Source organism: Urocitellus parryii, chromosome 3 (assembly GCF_045843805.1).
Source record: "Urocitellus parryii isolate mUroPar1 chromosome 3, mUroPar1.hap1, whole genome shotgun sequence".
Classification (NCBI taxonomy): domain Eukaryota; kingdom Metazoa; phylum Chordata; class Mammalia; order Rodentia; family Sciuridae; genus Urocitellus; species Urocitellus parryii.
In genome coordinates, this window is record NC_135533.1 from 45812122 (window position 1) to 45829411 (window position 17290).

Sequence of the window (17290 nt, forward strand, 5' to 3'; positions counted from 1 at the left end):
AATGCATCCTCCTTATCACATTGCAGTAAGGATATTGTTATGATTTGGATATAAGGTATCTCCCAGTAAACTCGTGAGATAGACAATGCAGGAATGTTTAGGGGTGGAAAGACTGGATTATGATAGTTTTAATCCAATCGGTGGACTAAATCATTTCATGGATTGATAATTTGATGATCCATTTGAATGGATTACTGGATGGTAATTTTAGATAGGTGGGAGTATGGCTAAAGGAATTAGGTCTCTGGGGCTGTGCCCTCGGGGATTATATCTTTTCTCTGGCTCCTTTCATTCTCCCTTTGCTTTCTCGTTGCCATGAGTTGAGCAGCTTTCCTTCCACGATGCTCTTCTGCCATGATGTTCTGCTTCACCTTAGTCCCAGAGCAATGGAGTCAGCTGATCTTGGACTGAGACCTCTGAAACTGTGAGACCCACATAAACCTTTCCTTTTCTAAGTTGTTCTTGTGAGATGTTTTGGTTCCAGAACTGACTGACACAGGCATGTACTATCAAGCTGACATCACACTGTTAGTGTTAACCTGATCACCTGACTGGGGTTATATTTGTAAGGTTTTTTCCACACTGTAAAGTTATCCTTCTATTTCTGCTTTCCATGCTGAACTCTTGGGAGAGTCACTATACACAGTTCTTATTTAAAGTGGGAAATTATGCTCTATCTCCTTGAAGGCAGAGTAGCTACATGACTTATTTGAACTTCTTTTGCATGTCCACTTTTTAATTTACTCAGTCATTTGTTTGCATCAGCATGGACTCATGGATATTCATTTTATATTTTATGTTACAATCCAACATTTTACTTGTTTTGTTGCTTAGATTGTTTCAGGTTGACCACTGGCTCTAGTGTCTCTTTGACATTTCTCCCATCATTGCTTTTTGTTTGCTCCCTGTTTGGTTTTGAGCAAAATGTTTTTTTGGTTTTTATTTCCTGATACTACATGCCTGTATATTTCCTGCTCTGGCCCTTGAATCAGCTGCGTTCCCCAGGCTGAATGTTCTCTCTGATATGTGGATGCTAACCCATAATAAGGAAGGGTAGAGAGGGGAAGTGTAGAAGTTCATTAGATTAGATAAAGGGGAATGAAAGGAAGTGAGTGGAGATGGAAATAGGAAAGACAGTAGAATGAATTGGACACAAATTTCCTATGCTCACATATGAATACATGACCAGTGTAACTCCATTTTATGTTCAACCACAAGAATTGGATCAAAATTGTAAAGGGTTGTACTCCATGTATGTATGATATATTAAAACACACACTATTGTCATGTAAATCTAAAAATAACAAAAAAGAGTTTATTTCACGGGGGAATAAACTCCTCGCTTTTAATGTCTTTCTTAACAGTAAGTTTCTTCAGAGCAGGAATCTTTTATTTTGCAATGATTAAGGATAGTCGTGATTTCTTGAGGTTATGAGTAGATTAGAAGACTTTCAGGAGCTCAGAACTCTTCCCAGAAACCATCTCAATGATCTCTATCACCTTTCCCATGGCAGAAAGAGGTCAGATATCAGGACAGAAGAACTGCATCCCTGGTGTGTCTTTAGAGCATCAGGGAGTGAATGGTTTGGAGTTTCTCTATTGTGAAACGAAGTTTTCATCCTCAGCTCTGGAAGGGTTTGGAGGTAGGGCAAACATCCACAGCCAGGCTCTTGGGGATCAAGAACCAGATTTAATTACATTTTGTGGCCATGTTCTGTAATTTACTGAGGATCTCAAGGTTCTGTTCATAATTCTCTTAAAGTTAATTCTGAAAGTGGAAATCCTCAATCCAATAAACATCGACTATAATGATTGTTAGAAACAATAAGGTGAATGTTTCTTGTCTTTAAAGAACAGCCATGAATAAAATTAATTATAAGCACTATGTTATTGTTCTGTAGATCAATCACATTAACAGTACAGAATAGGGAACTGTTTAATGCAATTTGAGAGATTTAAGACAAGGTATAGGTATTTGTACTGGCTAATTTATGTCCCGGCAGTCTTGGTAGAATCAAGCATAGGCCCTAATTTATCATCAAGAAGTTAAAAATGTTCACATGAATGTAATACCATCTACTAATTATGATAAAGGATGGCTATTGAGAAAGTATGACTTTGTTATTCAGCAAGAATTTTAAAATCCAGTTGTGAAAAGAAGGCTAATACAGACGGAGTTGTGAATGTATACAAAAATCTTCTATGTTATATTATAAAGAAATATTATGAATTATTTTAAAATTAAACATCTTGGGGTTGGAGGTATACCATAGTGATAGAGAGCTTCACTTGCATGCACTGGAGGAAAAAAGAAATTAAACATCTTTAATTCTTCACCCTAAGGAAAACAGGTTTTCTGAAAATATTATAGTTATATATTTATGGAATATGATTGTCTAATACTGTTAATAAATAAATGAGGATTGGTTTCTGTAGCTTTGATAGTTATGTGTCCTAGAAACTCTCAGCCCAATTAATTTTCCAAGCCATACTTTATAAATCTGCTTCAATCAAAAGTAGAACTGTTCATAAAAGAGTTTCCTCTCTTCTTGGAAATTGCTATTTGTCTTTGTAATTCCTGTAAACACAATGAATAGTTGGCTTTATTTTCCTTTTGTTGGATTCTCCTCCTTTTTCCTTACTAGCTAAGAATCCAAATATATCTTAATGTAATTTTTAAAAAAACTAATGTTTTTCTTACTATTCTTCCATTTTTTATTTTTATGATAACATTTCTACAGACAGGATTTTGATTATGTTCTAATTATCATCTGCTGCTCACAGTCAGTTATTTGCTCACTTAAGCATTTAACAAATATGTAGCAAGTACTTACTTTCCTGTATCCCGGCCACTACCATAAGTACTGAGACTAAAGCAAGGAACAGAATAGACAGTCCCTGCCCTCAAGGAGCTTATATTCAAATAAGGGAAGACAACTAATAAACAAATACACAGAAATATGCAACCTGTCAGTTGTAAAAGCTGTGGAGAAAAATTAAGCAAGAGTGAACTTAATGGTCATATATATATTTTTAATTTTTTAAACAGCATGCCAAATTTCTCATTCCTGAAGAATAAACAGCCTTCATATGATGATGCTAATGTGAATGTTGCTATCTCAGAGTTCTCTGTTTTTCTCTAGATTAGATTACTGATCCTGCAGACCTTATCAAGGAGGGAGGTCATTTGTGAGCCAGGAAACAATTGTTTGCTTTACCTGGCAGCCTGCCTGAAAGAGACTGGAAATACTCTAAGGGCAGCCTCACTCCTAAGGGCAGATGCTGGATTTTTAAAAAACAAAACAAAAACCTTTAAAAATAGCTCTTATGTTTTTAACACTGAGATGTTAGCTGGCTTCTGACAACACTTAGAGATATAAGCTACAGTCTGCTGTTGTATGCCTCGATTAATAAATCTGTACCTTGATCTCTCCTTCTAAAATAGGCTGTGAGTCCTCATCTTTTCTGGAGCAAACACTGTGAGGCACGACAGTGATGGGTGTTATCAGCAGTAGTTCTAGGAGAGGTGCCTGTACAGTGTTCATGCTTTTGTCATTTTCGGAGGAGAATGGAACATCCGCATCCTGTTTTCCCTAGAACTGTGCCCTATGACCTCTCTATTCAAGACCTTGGCTGGTCTAACCCAGGAGCTTTGATTTCTTTGTAAAAGGAAAAATATAATATTAACCTTCTTAAAATAATTTATGGATTTCTTTTCAAAAATAGGTGAAAGTCAACTCAATATTTATAATTTCTGAGCTCACAAGCATTTGGGAACTATTTAGTTCCTTTTATGTATGAAGATTGAGTTTAAATTACCAGCAGCAGTGCTAATAATGCAGTGGCTATTATTGCTGTGTATGGGTCTAGAATACCTGAGCTATACATGTTAGAGTCATTCTTTTTTTCCAAGGTCCCAAGAGAAAATAGATGCATTGAACAATACCTGAAAAGGAACAATTTGATGATTTCTCTCTATGTCTCAGTCTACTCTTTTGGAAAGTATACAACAAGGTTGTTGGAAGTACTTCATAAATTATTATATGAAAGGCATCAATAGCTACATTTTCTCTGTTGCCTCCTTGTTCTTTTAAGGGATAATGGTGCCAAGGACATGGCCTCCAAACCTGGCTTTTCTGTATTCAAATTGTGTTCCCACTACTAACCAGATAGATAACCATGGATAAATTATTGAGCCTTTCTGTGCTTCTAAAAAAATACCTGGTACAGTATTGTGTGGAATACATGAGTTAATACAAATATTTGGAATAATGTCTGGCACATTATTAATACTCAAGAATTATTAGCTGCTGATATTTATATCATTATTATTACTAATTATTTATTTGTTATGGCTTTGGACCCCAAATTCTAATGCAGTATTCTAAAGAGCAAAACTAAACCACACTGAATCTCATTTTTCTCCATGCCAGGAAAACCTAATAAACTACCATCCAAACTAGCGAAGGTCTTTGCCTTTCTCCCCCTGCATCCAACCATGACTTCTTGGCTCTTACAATTCTAATGTCAATCTTCTAGGGGCAGAAGGAGCACATTGAGAAAGATATCCCAAAAGAACATTTGCCCCCATGCCTAGGAAGAACCTGTCCCAGGTCATTTGTCACTAGGGTATTAGCCCCAAAGCAGGCACACATGATAAAGGGTCCAAAGTGAGATATTGAAGGAGAAAAGTTGTTGTCAGTCCACTCATCAGTGGCTCATGGCCACTTTATTTCACAGCCTAAGAAAAGAGATTGCAAAGAAGATTTTCACAGACCACTCTTATTTGTCCAGGCTCTGAGAGTAACAAGGACTCTGAGAGGCCCCACTTCAGTTCTTGCCAATTTTAACACAATTTACAAAATGTACTTGGAGTTGAAATGAACTTCCTCACCCTTGTGGAAGACCATGCCAAATCTGGAGATCAAAGGGTATATTCAGACATTTCTCTGCAACCCATGGACCAAACAATAACTTGCCTGAATTCATTTTAAGAAAACCACTTTATCTAACTCATTAAAAGCTAAAAAAAAAAAAAAAAAAAAAAAAAAAAAAAAAAAAAAAGAATATCAATTGGCCAAATGACCAAGGAGTAGAGGAGACCTGACATACCAGTATCTTCCAGCAGGGCTAACACTATATGCTGCTACGAAATGAAGAACTGGGGCAGACTTAGAGCCAGGTGGAGAACATGTGGGAAGCTGGCGCCAGCCTTCTGCTGCCTTCAGGGACCCTGTGTTTCCAGAGCTTCCAAGTTTTCAATGAAGGCCGAAATCTGGAATTTTATGTGGATTGTGTTGACATTTGCATTTTGGCAAATACTTAAAATTAAAGCAAAACCAAAACAAACTATGCAGGCCAAAGGCAGCCCATCTGATGTCTGTGTGCCTCCAGGCTTGTGATCTCTGTTGTAGATCCTTCACATTGGCCAGCTAGATGTCCATACTTTTAGCACTTGGAACATTGGCCCCAATCCCTGCCATATATATTAGTTTATAATTTTGCTGAGATATACATTTTCATGCCCAATGCTCCAAGGCTAACTTAAGGATGTGATTTACTTAGTTATTGTATGTGCTTTGTTCCCTCTCCAGTTCTTACATTTTACCATGGCTTGTATATTTCTTTAATCAAAGTTGAGTACACAGAATCTCTCATGAAATAAGAAAACAAACAACAACAAAAAATTCTTTTCATAAAAAAATTAAAATGGAGCACAGGAGTGGACAGGGGAAGGGAGTTAGTTACCCTGTGATTGTTGGAAATAGAAAGGTAGAGTGGAAAGAGCTACTGAATGATTAACTGGTAACTAGAGGTTTTCAAGGTTGATATAGCAGTCAGTGAGGGGAATAGGAGTTTTTGTGGAAACAATCAGCATTTTCCAGATCATGGTAGCAAGAATTAGGGAAGAAGTATATGAAAACAGCTCTTAAAATTTCAGTTATACTTTACTTCATTTAAAGAGAAAATTTATGTGCTACAGAGTAGTTTTTTTAAATTATTGATTTTTAACTTAAAATATTAATCAAATACTTTTGAGAGAGAAGGTTTAACCCTTATGAATGTCAAGAAACTGTGTGATGCTTTATAAGTTGTCCTAAATTTCCTTGTAGTGTTTTAGAACTAGATTGCTAAGGGCAGTAACCGTCTGTTCTTTTATTTTTGCTGTTTTCTTTCATATTTCTAGTACAATATTTCTACTCATTGGAGGTTCTCAACAAATTGAATGTTTTGAATTATTTAAATGTGTCTTCCAGTTTTAGACATTTATGGGTCAAATATATATCTCTGTTTAACAACTCTAGAAATCATGTGTGTGCCTTCTGAAGCAAGGGTTAGCATGCCTTAGAGGAGTATATAAAAAATATATACTCTGCCTTGAAGGCTTAAACAATGCAGTCCTTAATTTAAAATCCTTCTCCTTGCATATCTTTATCTTCTTAAAATATTTAGTTGGGAATCTTATGACAGGAGGTTTTTGTTTTGTTTTTTCCCCCCTTAAGGTTTTAGTATTTCCTGGGCTAGAAGTGATATGGAATGAAAACAGATTTGAATTCTTTGAATCCAAATCAAAGGTTTTGACTGAAAAAGCCAGCTGCACGTTTAAATCGAAGTATTGGAAGCATCATATTGTATTTGGTTCTAGCTGTCAGGTTGGTTTAAAGATCTTCCAAGGGAGGCTAAATGGAGCATGGTGGATCTTTCAAGCCTAAGGCCAGATTGCTATAGCAGCAGTGAGATTTCTCTCATCTCCAAATCGCCTGCACCATTTCTCCTTTCTCCTGTGGCCTGACTATTGAGTTATCTTCTAACATCTTGGGATATGTTAAGCCAAGAGAGAAGTTCTAGGGCTTTGAAGTGTCCAAATCCCTTTGCTTGTCTGTAAGGTTTCTCTTCCAGCAACAGGACATTTGAAAACAGAGGAACCAGTAGCCCTGATAGCATAGGACTTGTCCAACTGAGAAGAATTTGATGGGTGGAGAGTGAAATTTTGATCCTAATTGACATAAGGCCCTCTTCCTTGTGAGTCCTTTCTTTTGTGAAGCCTTTCTTTGGAAGCATTATGCTTCTCAAGTGGGAAATCCTTGGAAATTTGAAAAGAGAGGGATATGGAGAAGCTGATTATTTCCTAAACTTTTCAGAAATCACTATAACTAATGTAGGAAGTGAAAGGTGAGACCTGCATGAATAGTTACTTGGAGGGAGTATTTATCTTGGGATTGTTCAACAAGAGGCAATCTGTACAGAAATTATTATTTTAATTGATTTTTCATACAAAAATGGGGAAAATTTCCTAAGCAATGTCAATGATTTTCTACATTGCTCAGTGTCCCCAATTTCCCTTGGTTATTTTTGGGATACCTATTTATATATCATCAACAGCATTAAACACTGAATTGTCTTTCTCTTTTTTTTCTCCATGAGGTAACACTTTTATTATCCTATTAGGAACTAGTTACCTAGTTATTTTTTTTTTTTTTAGTTCTGGGAACCCAGGGCCATATATATATGCCAGGCAAGTGCTCTACACTGAGCTATATTCTCAGCCCCTAACTAGTTATTCATTCTTTCAACAAATATTTTTAAGATACCCATTTTGTGCAAGGCATGATAATATATATGCCAAAGAGAGTAAAGGAAAATAAATACACACACAAATGTTATTTTTAAAATGTACAGATATTATTCAAGAATGTACTTTCCTGAGATTATTTTACAAGTTACTATGATTTACTGGCAAAGAGCTTTGTTCTTTGTGAAATAGCAGAAATATCACTTGCATTGGTCCACTGTACCCTGTATTTTGAACTCAACTGTGCTGTTTATAGCTACATCACAAATTTCTTTTACACAAACCTATCTATTTTGTTTTTGTTGAATTTTACTTTCTGCCTCACATACTCCTTTTCTTGTAAGAAGTTGATGAAAGTATATTTGATGTTTAGATCTATAAAAAAGTGGTAATATCCAAACCTAGACAAAATGTGTTCTTTTGACTTTTTATCATTATTTGATTTCACAACTCTCTTCTATCTTTAAAGATTGTAGAATTTTCCTTCCTTCTAATCTCCAAATAAGAATTTATAAATTTATAAAATTAGCAACTTAAATTGTTCTAATTTCAGTCTTTTAAAGTAATTTAATAATCTCTTTTCAAACAATTGAACTTTCTCTACAATATAATATAAATATGTTAATCCTGTTAAATTAGAAAAGTTGAATTTCAATTACTGTGAATATTGGCTTTTTCTTTGAAGTAAATTCAGGATCCCCATTACTTGTGTTCTAAGATTTAAATAATTATATTTTTTAATTTGAGGAACTAAATGCTACCTTTAAAATATCTCATAAAAATTGTTTTCTTTTCCATATTCTTTTGCTGTTAGGTGATTTGAGCTCCTGGGATCTGCTCATTTGTCTGCCTTCAAGGAAGGCTGACAGAAAACCCTGTGTGTCCAAAGAAGACATGTGCAAGTTAAGTTCACATCAAAGGGTAAATACTCTTAAAATGTGCATGTACTTTCTTGAACACTGCATTTTAGCCTCACAATGTTTAAAAGAAAAGTCTTGAAAATTAGAACCATTCTATCTTTAGAGAAAGTTCCAATGAGCTGTGACTTACACAGTTCACCATGAAATGGCAACAGTTTTTTGTTTAAAGGGATCTTCCCCAGCATCAGCTACTATCGATACTGTTATTGAACTTGGTAGGACTCCAGCTGTATCTAGAAGTCTGTATCCTAGAGAGTGTAGTTGACCCTGGCCACATATTCATCGAAAGATGTAAAGTCTTCATTTTCTAAAACACTGGTCAGACTTTTTCAAACTCATATTAATATCCGAAATTACGATAAAATTCATACAATTTGTTATTAACTTTTAGAATTGACATTCACAGTTTACTGCCTATATTGTGTGAACTTTTGTAAATGCTTTTAGAAAGTTAACTAAAAATTAGCCGAGGTCTATTTGCTGGTCACTATGCTAGAAAAATTGATGTGTTGTTATTTATAACTTCTCTGTGAGAAAAGTGTCCAAAACAAGTTATTTTCCATTTCCTAAGTGGAACTGTAGCAGCCCACCCTGAGTACCTGATATTTCTGCAATGACAGTTTGGGTTACTCTTGCCTTCTTTTAACCCTTGGCCTTTTAGCTGAGCTTTCTCTTTATAAATCTTTGGCCATTCCTTCTCCTCTCTTCATGGCTATCTTATCTCTCGCCACTCTTTAAATGCCCAGGTTCCTTAAAAGCACTCTCCAAATTTCAACCACCATTTGTAGTAGATGCCTTCTTAAGTCTTCATCTAAAATTCAGAGCACTTCCCAGCCTTCTGGCTTGCCTAGGCACAGGCTTACTGAGCACTGCCACTTGGACATCCAATATACACTTCAAACTCAGTGTAGTAAAATATGGATTCATTGTTTTCTCCAATAAATTTGCTTCTGCTGTTGCATTCAGAAACTCTGCACAGCTTCTCACAGCTTCTGTTCTGTTGGTTTCAAGCATGATCAATCATTCCATCATCTCCTAAGATCCAAATATGGTCTTCACCCCCACCAAGCCCTTCCTTTCTTTTGTCATCTATATCTTACCAAGAGCAAATTAAGCAATATGACCCCTAACGTTACCCTCATATTGTTTCTACTCTCTACATTTACACTTATGGACCTTTTTCTGGTCAGAAATCAGCACTTTTACCTGGATAATACTAAATATTCACCACTGTTTTTTTTTTTTTCCAAAGCAATATTTTGCCCCTGAAATCAATCCTGACCACTGATGTCAGATGAAAACTACAAAAAGATGAATTGGGCTTGTGATTCTTGTGCTTAAAATCTAGAATAAACTTCCCATTAACTCAAGAATAACATCTAAAATATTTATAGTGCCTTAGTCTTCCAACAGGAAATATATGCTACATTTATAAGACTAAAACTGAGGAGAAACTGAGAACTAGACAGAGATGTTGGCAGTGTCAAAGAAACAAAAGAGATTGTGAGGCATCTAAAGTTCAGCAATATCCTAAGGTTTCCACCACCCCTGGTCTTAAGACAAGTATGGAGAAAGAATGGTGTAGCCAGAACTTAGTGAGAAAGTGTTCTCACTAGGAAGAAGCTTTAAAGAAATATAACCTTTGCCAGATTACAGGCCTGCAGAAAGGGAGCCTGGGAGATAAGAACCCTAAAACTCTCTCCTCCCGGGCACCAATCTTCTAACACTGCCTTCCATTGGTTCTTGTCAACTTAGTGAGAAGGAGTCTATGGTGCCACCCATAAAAGTCAGCCTGCTGATAACAGCAAGGCGGGAAGATCTGGAAAGGAAAGCTTCTCTGTGAAAGGACCTGCCAAATAGTGTCCTTCTCTTATTTTTTTCTAGTTCAGACGTTATGCTACAAGCAATATTACACTGATTATAGCTCCTTAAACATCTATGCTGTTTTCTGTAATATGCCTTTATTTTTAGTATTTTGTTTGCCTGGAATGTCTTTTCTCTTCAATTTCTACCTCACTGATTTTAAACCAGGAGAGATTTTTGTCTTCCTGGAAATATGGGCAATATCTAGAGACATTTTGGGGTCTGTCACAACCTGTGTGTGTGTGTGGGGAAGGTATACTCCTAGTATCCAAGGATGCTATTAAATATTGTAATGATGCCCACAACAAAGAATCATGCAACCAATATGTCAATAGCGCCAAGGCTGAGAGACCACCATGTACTGTCTTTGCTAAGTTAGCCACTTAAGTCTATTAGACTCAGTACCACTACCACTTTCTAAGGATTATCACAATTCCTCAGGTTTATCTCTAGTGTTTTTTAAAAAAGCACCATATTGTTTATTCTTTTTCTTTCACCTTCAAATGAAAGCCAGGTTTCACCAGCAAATGAGGACAAATGAGTTCACACTGGCATTAGTATTGATATTTGGTTGGACCATGCACCCCCCCACACACACACTCAGCAACTTTCCCATCAATTTCCCCAAGAGGGATCTCCCATATTCTTAGCAGTAGTGTTTGCATGCGCTGTTCCTGCATCCTGTTTCATCCCACCATAGGATAGGCTAATGAGGATCATTCTATACTAATGTGGATGCTGCTGCTGCTGCTGTGACAGATGCCTTCATCACCTAGGTGCCTACATAGCTGCATAGTTCTCAATATGCTCAAAGTCCTTGCATTTCATCAGTTTCATCTGAACTGCAATTAGATGTAGAACAATGAGAATGTAGCTTTCAGTATCTTTTTCTAAAATTAGAAGACATTAGACACTGGGCTGTCTCTAAGACATTTGCTAGCTTAAAATTTACATGAGAATCACAGGACATCAGTGGAATATGTGATGAGAACAGAATAGAGCAGAACATCCAGTGATGGCAATGGAGAAATTGTATTAATCAGTGTTATCTGTAGCAATAGAGCCAATAGAATGTGCATGTAATTTTGCTTTATTAGATAGGCTGACACAGTCAGAGGCTGGATATTCCCACAATGGTTTTCTGCACGCTGGAGAGCTAGGGAAACCAGTAGTTGCTCAATTCAAGAAACTGGATGCCTAGGAACATCAGGGACCAATAGTGTACCCCAAGTCCAAGGCTGAAGACCTAAAATGTCCCTAGAGAGTCACTGGTATGAGTCCTTGTCCAAAAACTGAAGAAACTGGAGTCTGATGTCCCTGGTGATGGTAGCAACAAAAACCGTACCCACTCAAGATAAATCAAGCTTCTGTCCTTGGTAGAGCTCCCTTGAGCTTCCTCCTTCTGCTTTTTGTTTCATCTGGGTTCCTGCCTTATTGGATGGTGCCACACTCATTCAGAGTAGGTTTCCGCACTGTTTACTTACCCACATGCCACTTATCTCTGGAGACAGCTTCACAGACAAGCCCCGGAGTGTGCTTTACCAATTTTGTAGGCATTCTCAGTCCATGCAAGTGGACAACTAAGATTAACCATCATAGAAGATGATATGGGGATGTAGGAGAAATAAATTAAGAAGGAAATACAAAGCACAGTGTCAGTTATGATGAGATTCTGTTTCCAATTTTAAATTTTGAAATAGTTCTATCTTTATAGACAAATTACAACAATAATACAAAGTTTCTCACATATTCTTCACTGAACTTTAAGGTTAACATCTTACATAAACATGGTACCATTATCAAAACTAAGAAATTATCATTAAAACAAAATATTCAGCAAATTGTAAACAATATGCAAACTTTCTCATTTTTTAAAACTTATATGTCCTTTTTCTGTTCCAGGAGTCAATCTAACAGCCCTTATTATATGTAGTTGTGATCTTTCTATAGTCTCCTCCAATCTCTGACCATTCCTCAATCATTCTTTTCCTTCATGACCTTGACATTTTTCAAGTACCAGTCAAATATTTTGTATAATGTTCCTCCACATGGACTCACCTGATGTTTTCTTATTCTTTCTCTCTCTCTCTCTCTTTCTTTCTTTCTTTCTTTCTTTCTTTCTTTCTTTCTTTCTTTCTTTCTATGCTGGAGATTGAACGTAGGGCCTCATGCATACTAGGTGAGCACTCTACCACTGAGCTATGCCCCTAGACCTTATCTGGTGTATTATAATAATATTACAGATTTTTGAAAGGAATGTCACAGAAATGATATGCCCTTCTCAGTTCATAATATCAGAAGGCATGTTTGGCTTTTTTTAGTAGTGATGTTAACCTTCATCTGTTGGGGAAGATGGCATCTATGGGTTTTTCCACAGTGGCATTACTGTTTTTCCCCTTTGTGATTAATATATATCATAGGGAATGATAACTTGAGACTGTGTTAATATCTTCTCTTTAAATTTTGGCCCAATAATTTTAATATCTAGAAATAGATCTTGCCCACAATAATTATTATTCTGTTCATCTAATGTCAATTTCCTCTTTCTCTCATTCCATTTACAATAATTTACTGGAATTCTTCTATAAGAAAGAGTTCTTTCTATCAGTGTGGTTATGTCTGGATTACTTTTATTTAAAAAAATAGAAAAAGTCTCATTTGAGAAACTTCTTGTCTTGAGGCTTACTTTTACACTAAATTTATATTGCCATTTATCAAGATTGAGGCCACAAAAATCCTGAGAGGGCTTTCTTTGTTGAATGTCTCAGTAACATTATTCTTGGATTTATCAAATCATTCATTTATTTTTTACCCATTCATTGATTTATTCATCTACCCCTTTGTTCATTCTGATTATTTATTAAACATCTGTATTAAGAACTGTTTTAGGCACTGAGAGTATAGCTGTTAACAAACAACACAGACAAAAAAAAAACTTCCCCACTCTTAGGGAGCTTAGTTACTTAAATGGAGATAAAGGGAAAAGAGATCACTAGATAAAAATATGATTCTTTAGATGACAAAAAAGTACTCTTAGAGTACTTAGTACTAAAAAAGAAAAATAAACTAAGGTGAGAAAACACTGGGAGGTTGAGTTTTAGATGAGTGGAGGAGATTCCACCAAGAAAGAAACATTTGAGTATGGCCTAGAAGATGGCCTCTTATACTGGGGAATAGAGTAGAACCACAGACACAGAGGAAGGAAACGATGGGCATACAGTAAAAAGAGGGTGTTTTGCTTGTGTGAAGAATATGAGTCCCAGGAGACTGGAGTAAAATGAGTGTAGTTGGGAGGTGAGGACCAAGATATACTCATAGTGGAGGATTCAATAGTTGGGGGGTCTGGGGTCCTTGTAAGGACTATGGCTTTTATTCTTGGTGAGGTTGAGGGTTATTGGAGGATTCTGAGCAGAAAGGTAACATGAGTCCATTTACAGTTTTTACAGGATTGCTTTGGCTGCTATGTTAACACAAGTACCCAGTGAGCAAGGACCAGTTATTGCAATAATGTGGTACTGAGATGAGGATGGCTTGGACCTGTGGAGTGACAATGGGAATGGTGAAATATAGCTAGGAGATACGTTAAAGACAGAAACAATAAATAATCATAGCTAATACATTACCTTACTATGTGCCAAGCCCCGTTCTAAGTGCTTACATATTTATTCATGTGCATTCTCTACAGATGATGAGACTGGAAACACAGAGAGGCTAAGAAACTTGTGTAAGGGCTCATAGCTAATTAATAAAGCAACTGAGATTCACACCTAGGCAGCTGACTTCAAATTTCTGATTTCTCAATCATATCAATAGAAAATTTCAAAATAAGTATTTGGGCACTAAACTTGCAGCCTAATCTAATAAGTATTTTTAAAGAATACATAAATTCTCAATGATACATGTAGATCACTATCATTTTGGAGAGTGAATAATTTGAAGCTTTATGAACCATGACACATTTATGTAAATAACATAAATATTCAAAACAAAAATTGCTTCAACTTGGTTGGGGATGTTGTAGAATTGTCAATGACCTTGGAGGGAACAGAAAAAGGGCACCTGTTTGAACAAGGATTACTAGCCACATTAGAACTTTGTAATTTTAGTGCTTAATGAAAGTGATCATAATATCTATAATTGATAATGAAATGGCCATGAGTCTCTCTAGTCAGGAAGATTGAAACATGAATTTAAAACTGTCTTGGCCTGTGTAACATTGAAATTGAAGTGAGAGCCACTATTTGGGTAACACTAAGTTTAGTAACTGGGGCTCTATCTCATCTCAAACAGGCGGGTGCTGGTGTTGCAAAGCAGAGGGATTCATTTCTAGCTTTAAATGTTTGTAGGATTAGTAGTCCCTAAAACCAGGATGCTGTTTTTAGTACTTGGCACACTGAGAACTACAGAAATGGCTGTTATTGTAAAGCATGCTGGGCTCTGTCAGGTGAAATTTGTGGAACAATAATTGTGAAACACCTGGGAGGAGGGAAAAACAAAAAACAAAAACCAGAAAATCTTTCTTTCTTTGATTAGCTTTTTAAAATTTTCATGTCATTAATTCTTTTCCTTGCTGGTGACATTGGATAGTTTGGGAGAAGGACTAATTTTTGATAAAAGTCATAAATATGTCTATGGATATAAAAAGAAAAGAACAGTTTCCTAAGAGATAATGTTATGTGCTTCTTACTCTCATTATTCCAGTGACTAGATTCTTAGGTACTTTTTTTCAGTTTATCAATAATTCAAATCCAAATGTCTACTCTTCTTAACAAGTTAATGGTATTAGTATGGTTTTAGTTTTTTTCTGATTTATGCACACTTTCTAAATGCTCATTGTAATTTTTGCTTTTTTTAATGAAATAAGTCTCAAAAGAAGAGTGATTTTTCTTTTGCTTCTGACAACAGTTAATGAATACAAATTAATACATCTTATCACAGATTACGTTTGTGGAAGGTGTGCTGAGATCAAAATCTTTTAAAATGAGCATTTTCTTTATCCCAATTTCATCTCTTGGAAATATCCCAGGGTATAAATATCATTATTATTTTATATGCGAGTACTAGACCTTTCAAAAAGTTTTCTGCCAAGTTAGAAAAATTGCAGTCTATGTATAATACAGACACTGTATTATTTGTATTTAAAGCATTCAAATCCAATGTAAGATTGGTATTTATTGAAATGATTATTTAACTGATAATGACATGTCAGTGTATGTTCACCAAGTGAAACAAATGTACCGTTTGTGCTGAGGATGTTAAAACTTGGGAGCATGGGATATTTGGCAAATTTCTATGCCTTCTGCTTAGTTTTGCTGTGAACCTAAGATTGCTCTTTAGAAATAAAGTAAAAGCTATGAAAATTATTGCAAAGTTAAACTGAAGAAACTCTTCACCATATAAATCAGTTAATCCAAATTAAAACTCTGATGATATTCCACTTAGTAATGATGCAAAATTATATATTTTATGATAAATCAAAAAACAAAAGGCATTAAGATATAGGAGAACATTATTAGCTTTAATAATCCAAAGGGTTGGATTGGAACACTGTATAATCCATGACCCTTGAATGTTTTCACCTTTTTGTACTCAGTTGCTCCTTATTTCTGCTTTAAATTGATACAATGTGATTGTCCATAATAATAGGATACATTATGTTTTATTCATACACGTACATAATTTAATCAGTCTCATTTCCCAATCTTCCCTTTCCCTGTCTTTCTCCCTCATCAGATTTGCTTGCTCAACTCTATTGATTTCTTTTCTATTGATATTTTAATGAGTGAAAGTTTTAGTTTTTCCATTGTGATGACCAAAATATGAGACAAGAACCACTCAGAGAGGGAAAAGTTGACTTTGGCTCATGGTATCATAGGTCTCTGTCCATAGACAGCAGACTCCATTGTTCTGGGCCCAAGGTGAAGCAACACATCATGTCGCAAGGGCTCAGTGGAGAAAGCTGCTCAGCTCACAGCAGGGTCAAGAAGCCTAGAGAGAGTGGGGAGAAAGGGCTTCATGGAAGATGTACCCTTCCAGTGCAGGCTTCCAAGTGTCCCACCTCCTCCAGCCATGCCCCACCTGCCTAGTTACCATTCAGCCCATTTAAACTAGGATGGACTGATTAGTTTACTGCTCTTACACTTCAATTCTTTTAAAAATTCTGAATATTCCTATAGAAACACAGGAGATTTGGGGAATACCTCACATCCAAACTATAACAGTGTAATATATATCAGATATGTAAATATATCATATATATACATCATTGTGGTTTATTTCTATGTTAATGTGAAGAGTTTGGTAGATTGCATTCCCTAGTATGTCCTTACCCCCTCCCCTTCTCTCTATCCCTCAATCCCTGTCCTCTACTGGTCTAATGTCAATTTTTGTGAGTTGCTCATTTAACTGCTTAATTTGTTGCTCAGTTCCAGAGCTGAATAGAGATGATATTTCTGGTGTCACACGTCACCACGATTATATCGTCTCCCACTCTTCTGAATTCTAAAGATATACTTTGGAGGAAAGAGCACATGGAGAAGTCATTGGGCTGTGTGCATGGGGTGACTAAGGGAAATAGGAGGCAGAAGCATAGGATGTTGCTTTGCTTGGCTTGACTTTGATTTTTTGAAGCAAGTCCTTTGCTATTCCTGATTCAGTTTATCTTCCTGAACCTGTGCCTCACATCAAGTCATCTCTTCGACAAGACCCAGTAATCTAACCTTGTGTCTGAAATTCAGGCTAGCCGTATTCTACCATTGCTGTATCTACATAAATTCTGTAATTATTGCTGTTCATTCACCAGGACTCCTCTGTTCCCTTCAGTGTGCATAGGATGGGGTGGCATAACACAGTTGCATCCACAGTACAGCACGTTTACTCTGAACCCTTTAGGAGAGAATTAGAAAAGAAATGGAGCCAGTCTATGGCCTTTGAT

At 36.1% G+C, this 17290-nt stretch overlaps 1 protein-coding gene across 4 annotated transcripts in view; it reads left to right on the forward strand.

Moving 5' to 3' along the window:
- Cped1 (cadherin like and PC-esterase domain containing 1) overlaps window positions 1-17290 on the forward strand; it is a 282983-nt gene that overhangs the window by 46612 nt on the left and 219081 nt on the right. For all 4 annotated transcript variants that reach the window (XM_026388702.2, XM_026388703.2, XM_077795957.1 and 1 more), the window contains one exon: window positions 8388-8494. In XM_026388702.2, coding sequence (XP_026244487.2) covers window positions 8388-8494 — 107 coding nt within the window. The remainder of the gene's footprint in view (window positions 1-8387; window positions 8495-17290) is intronic.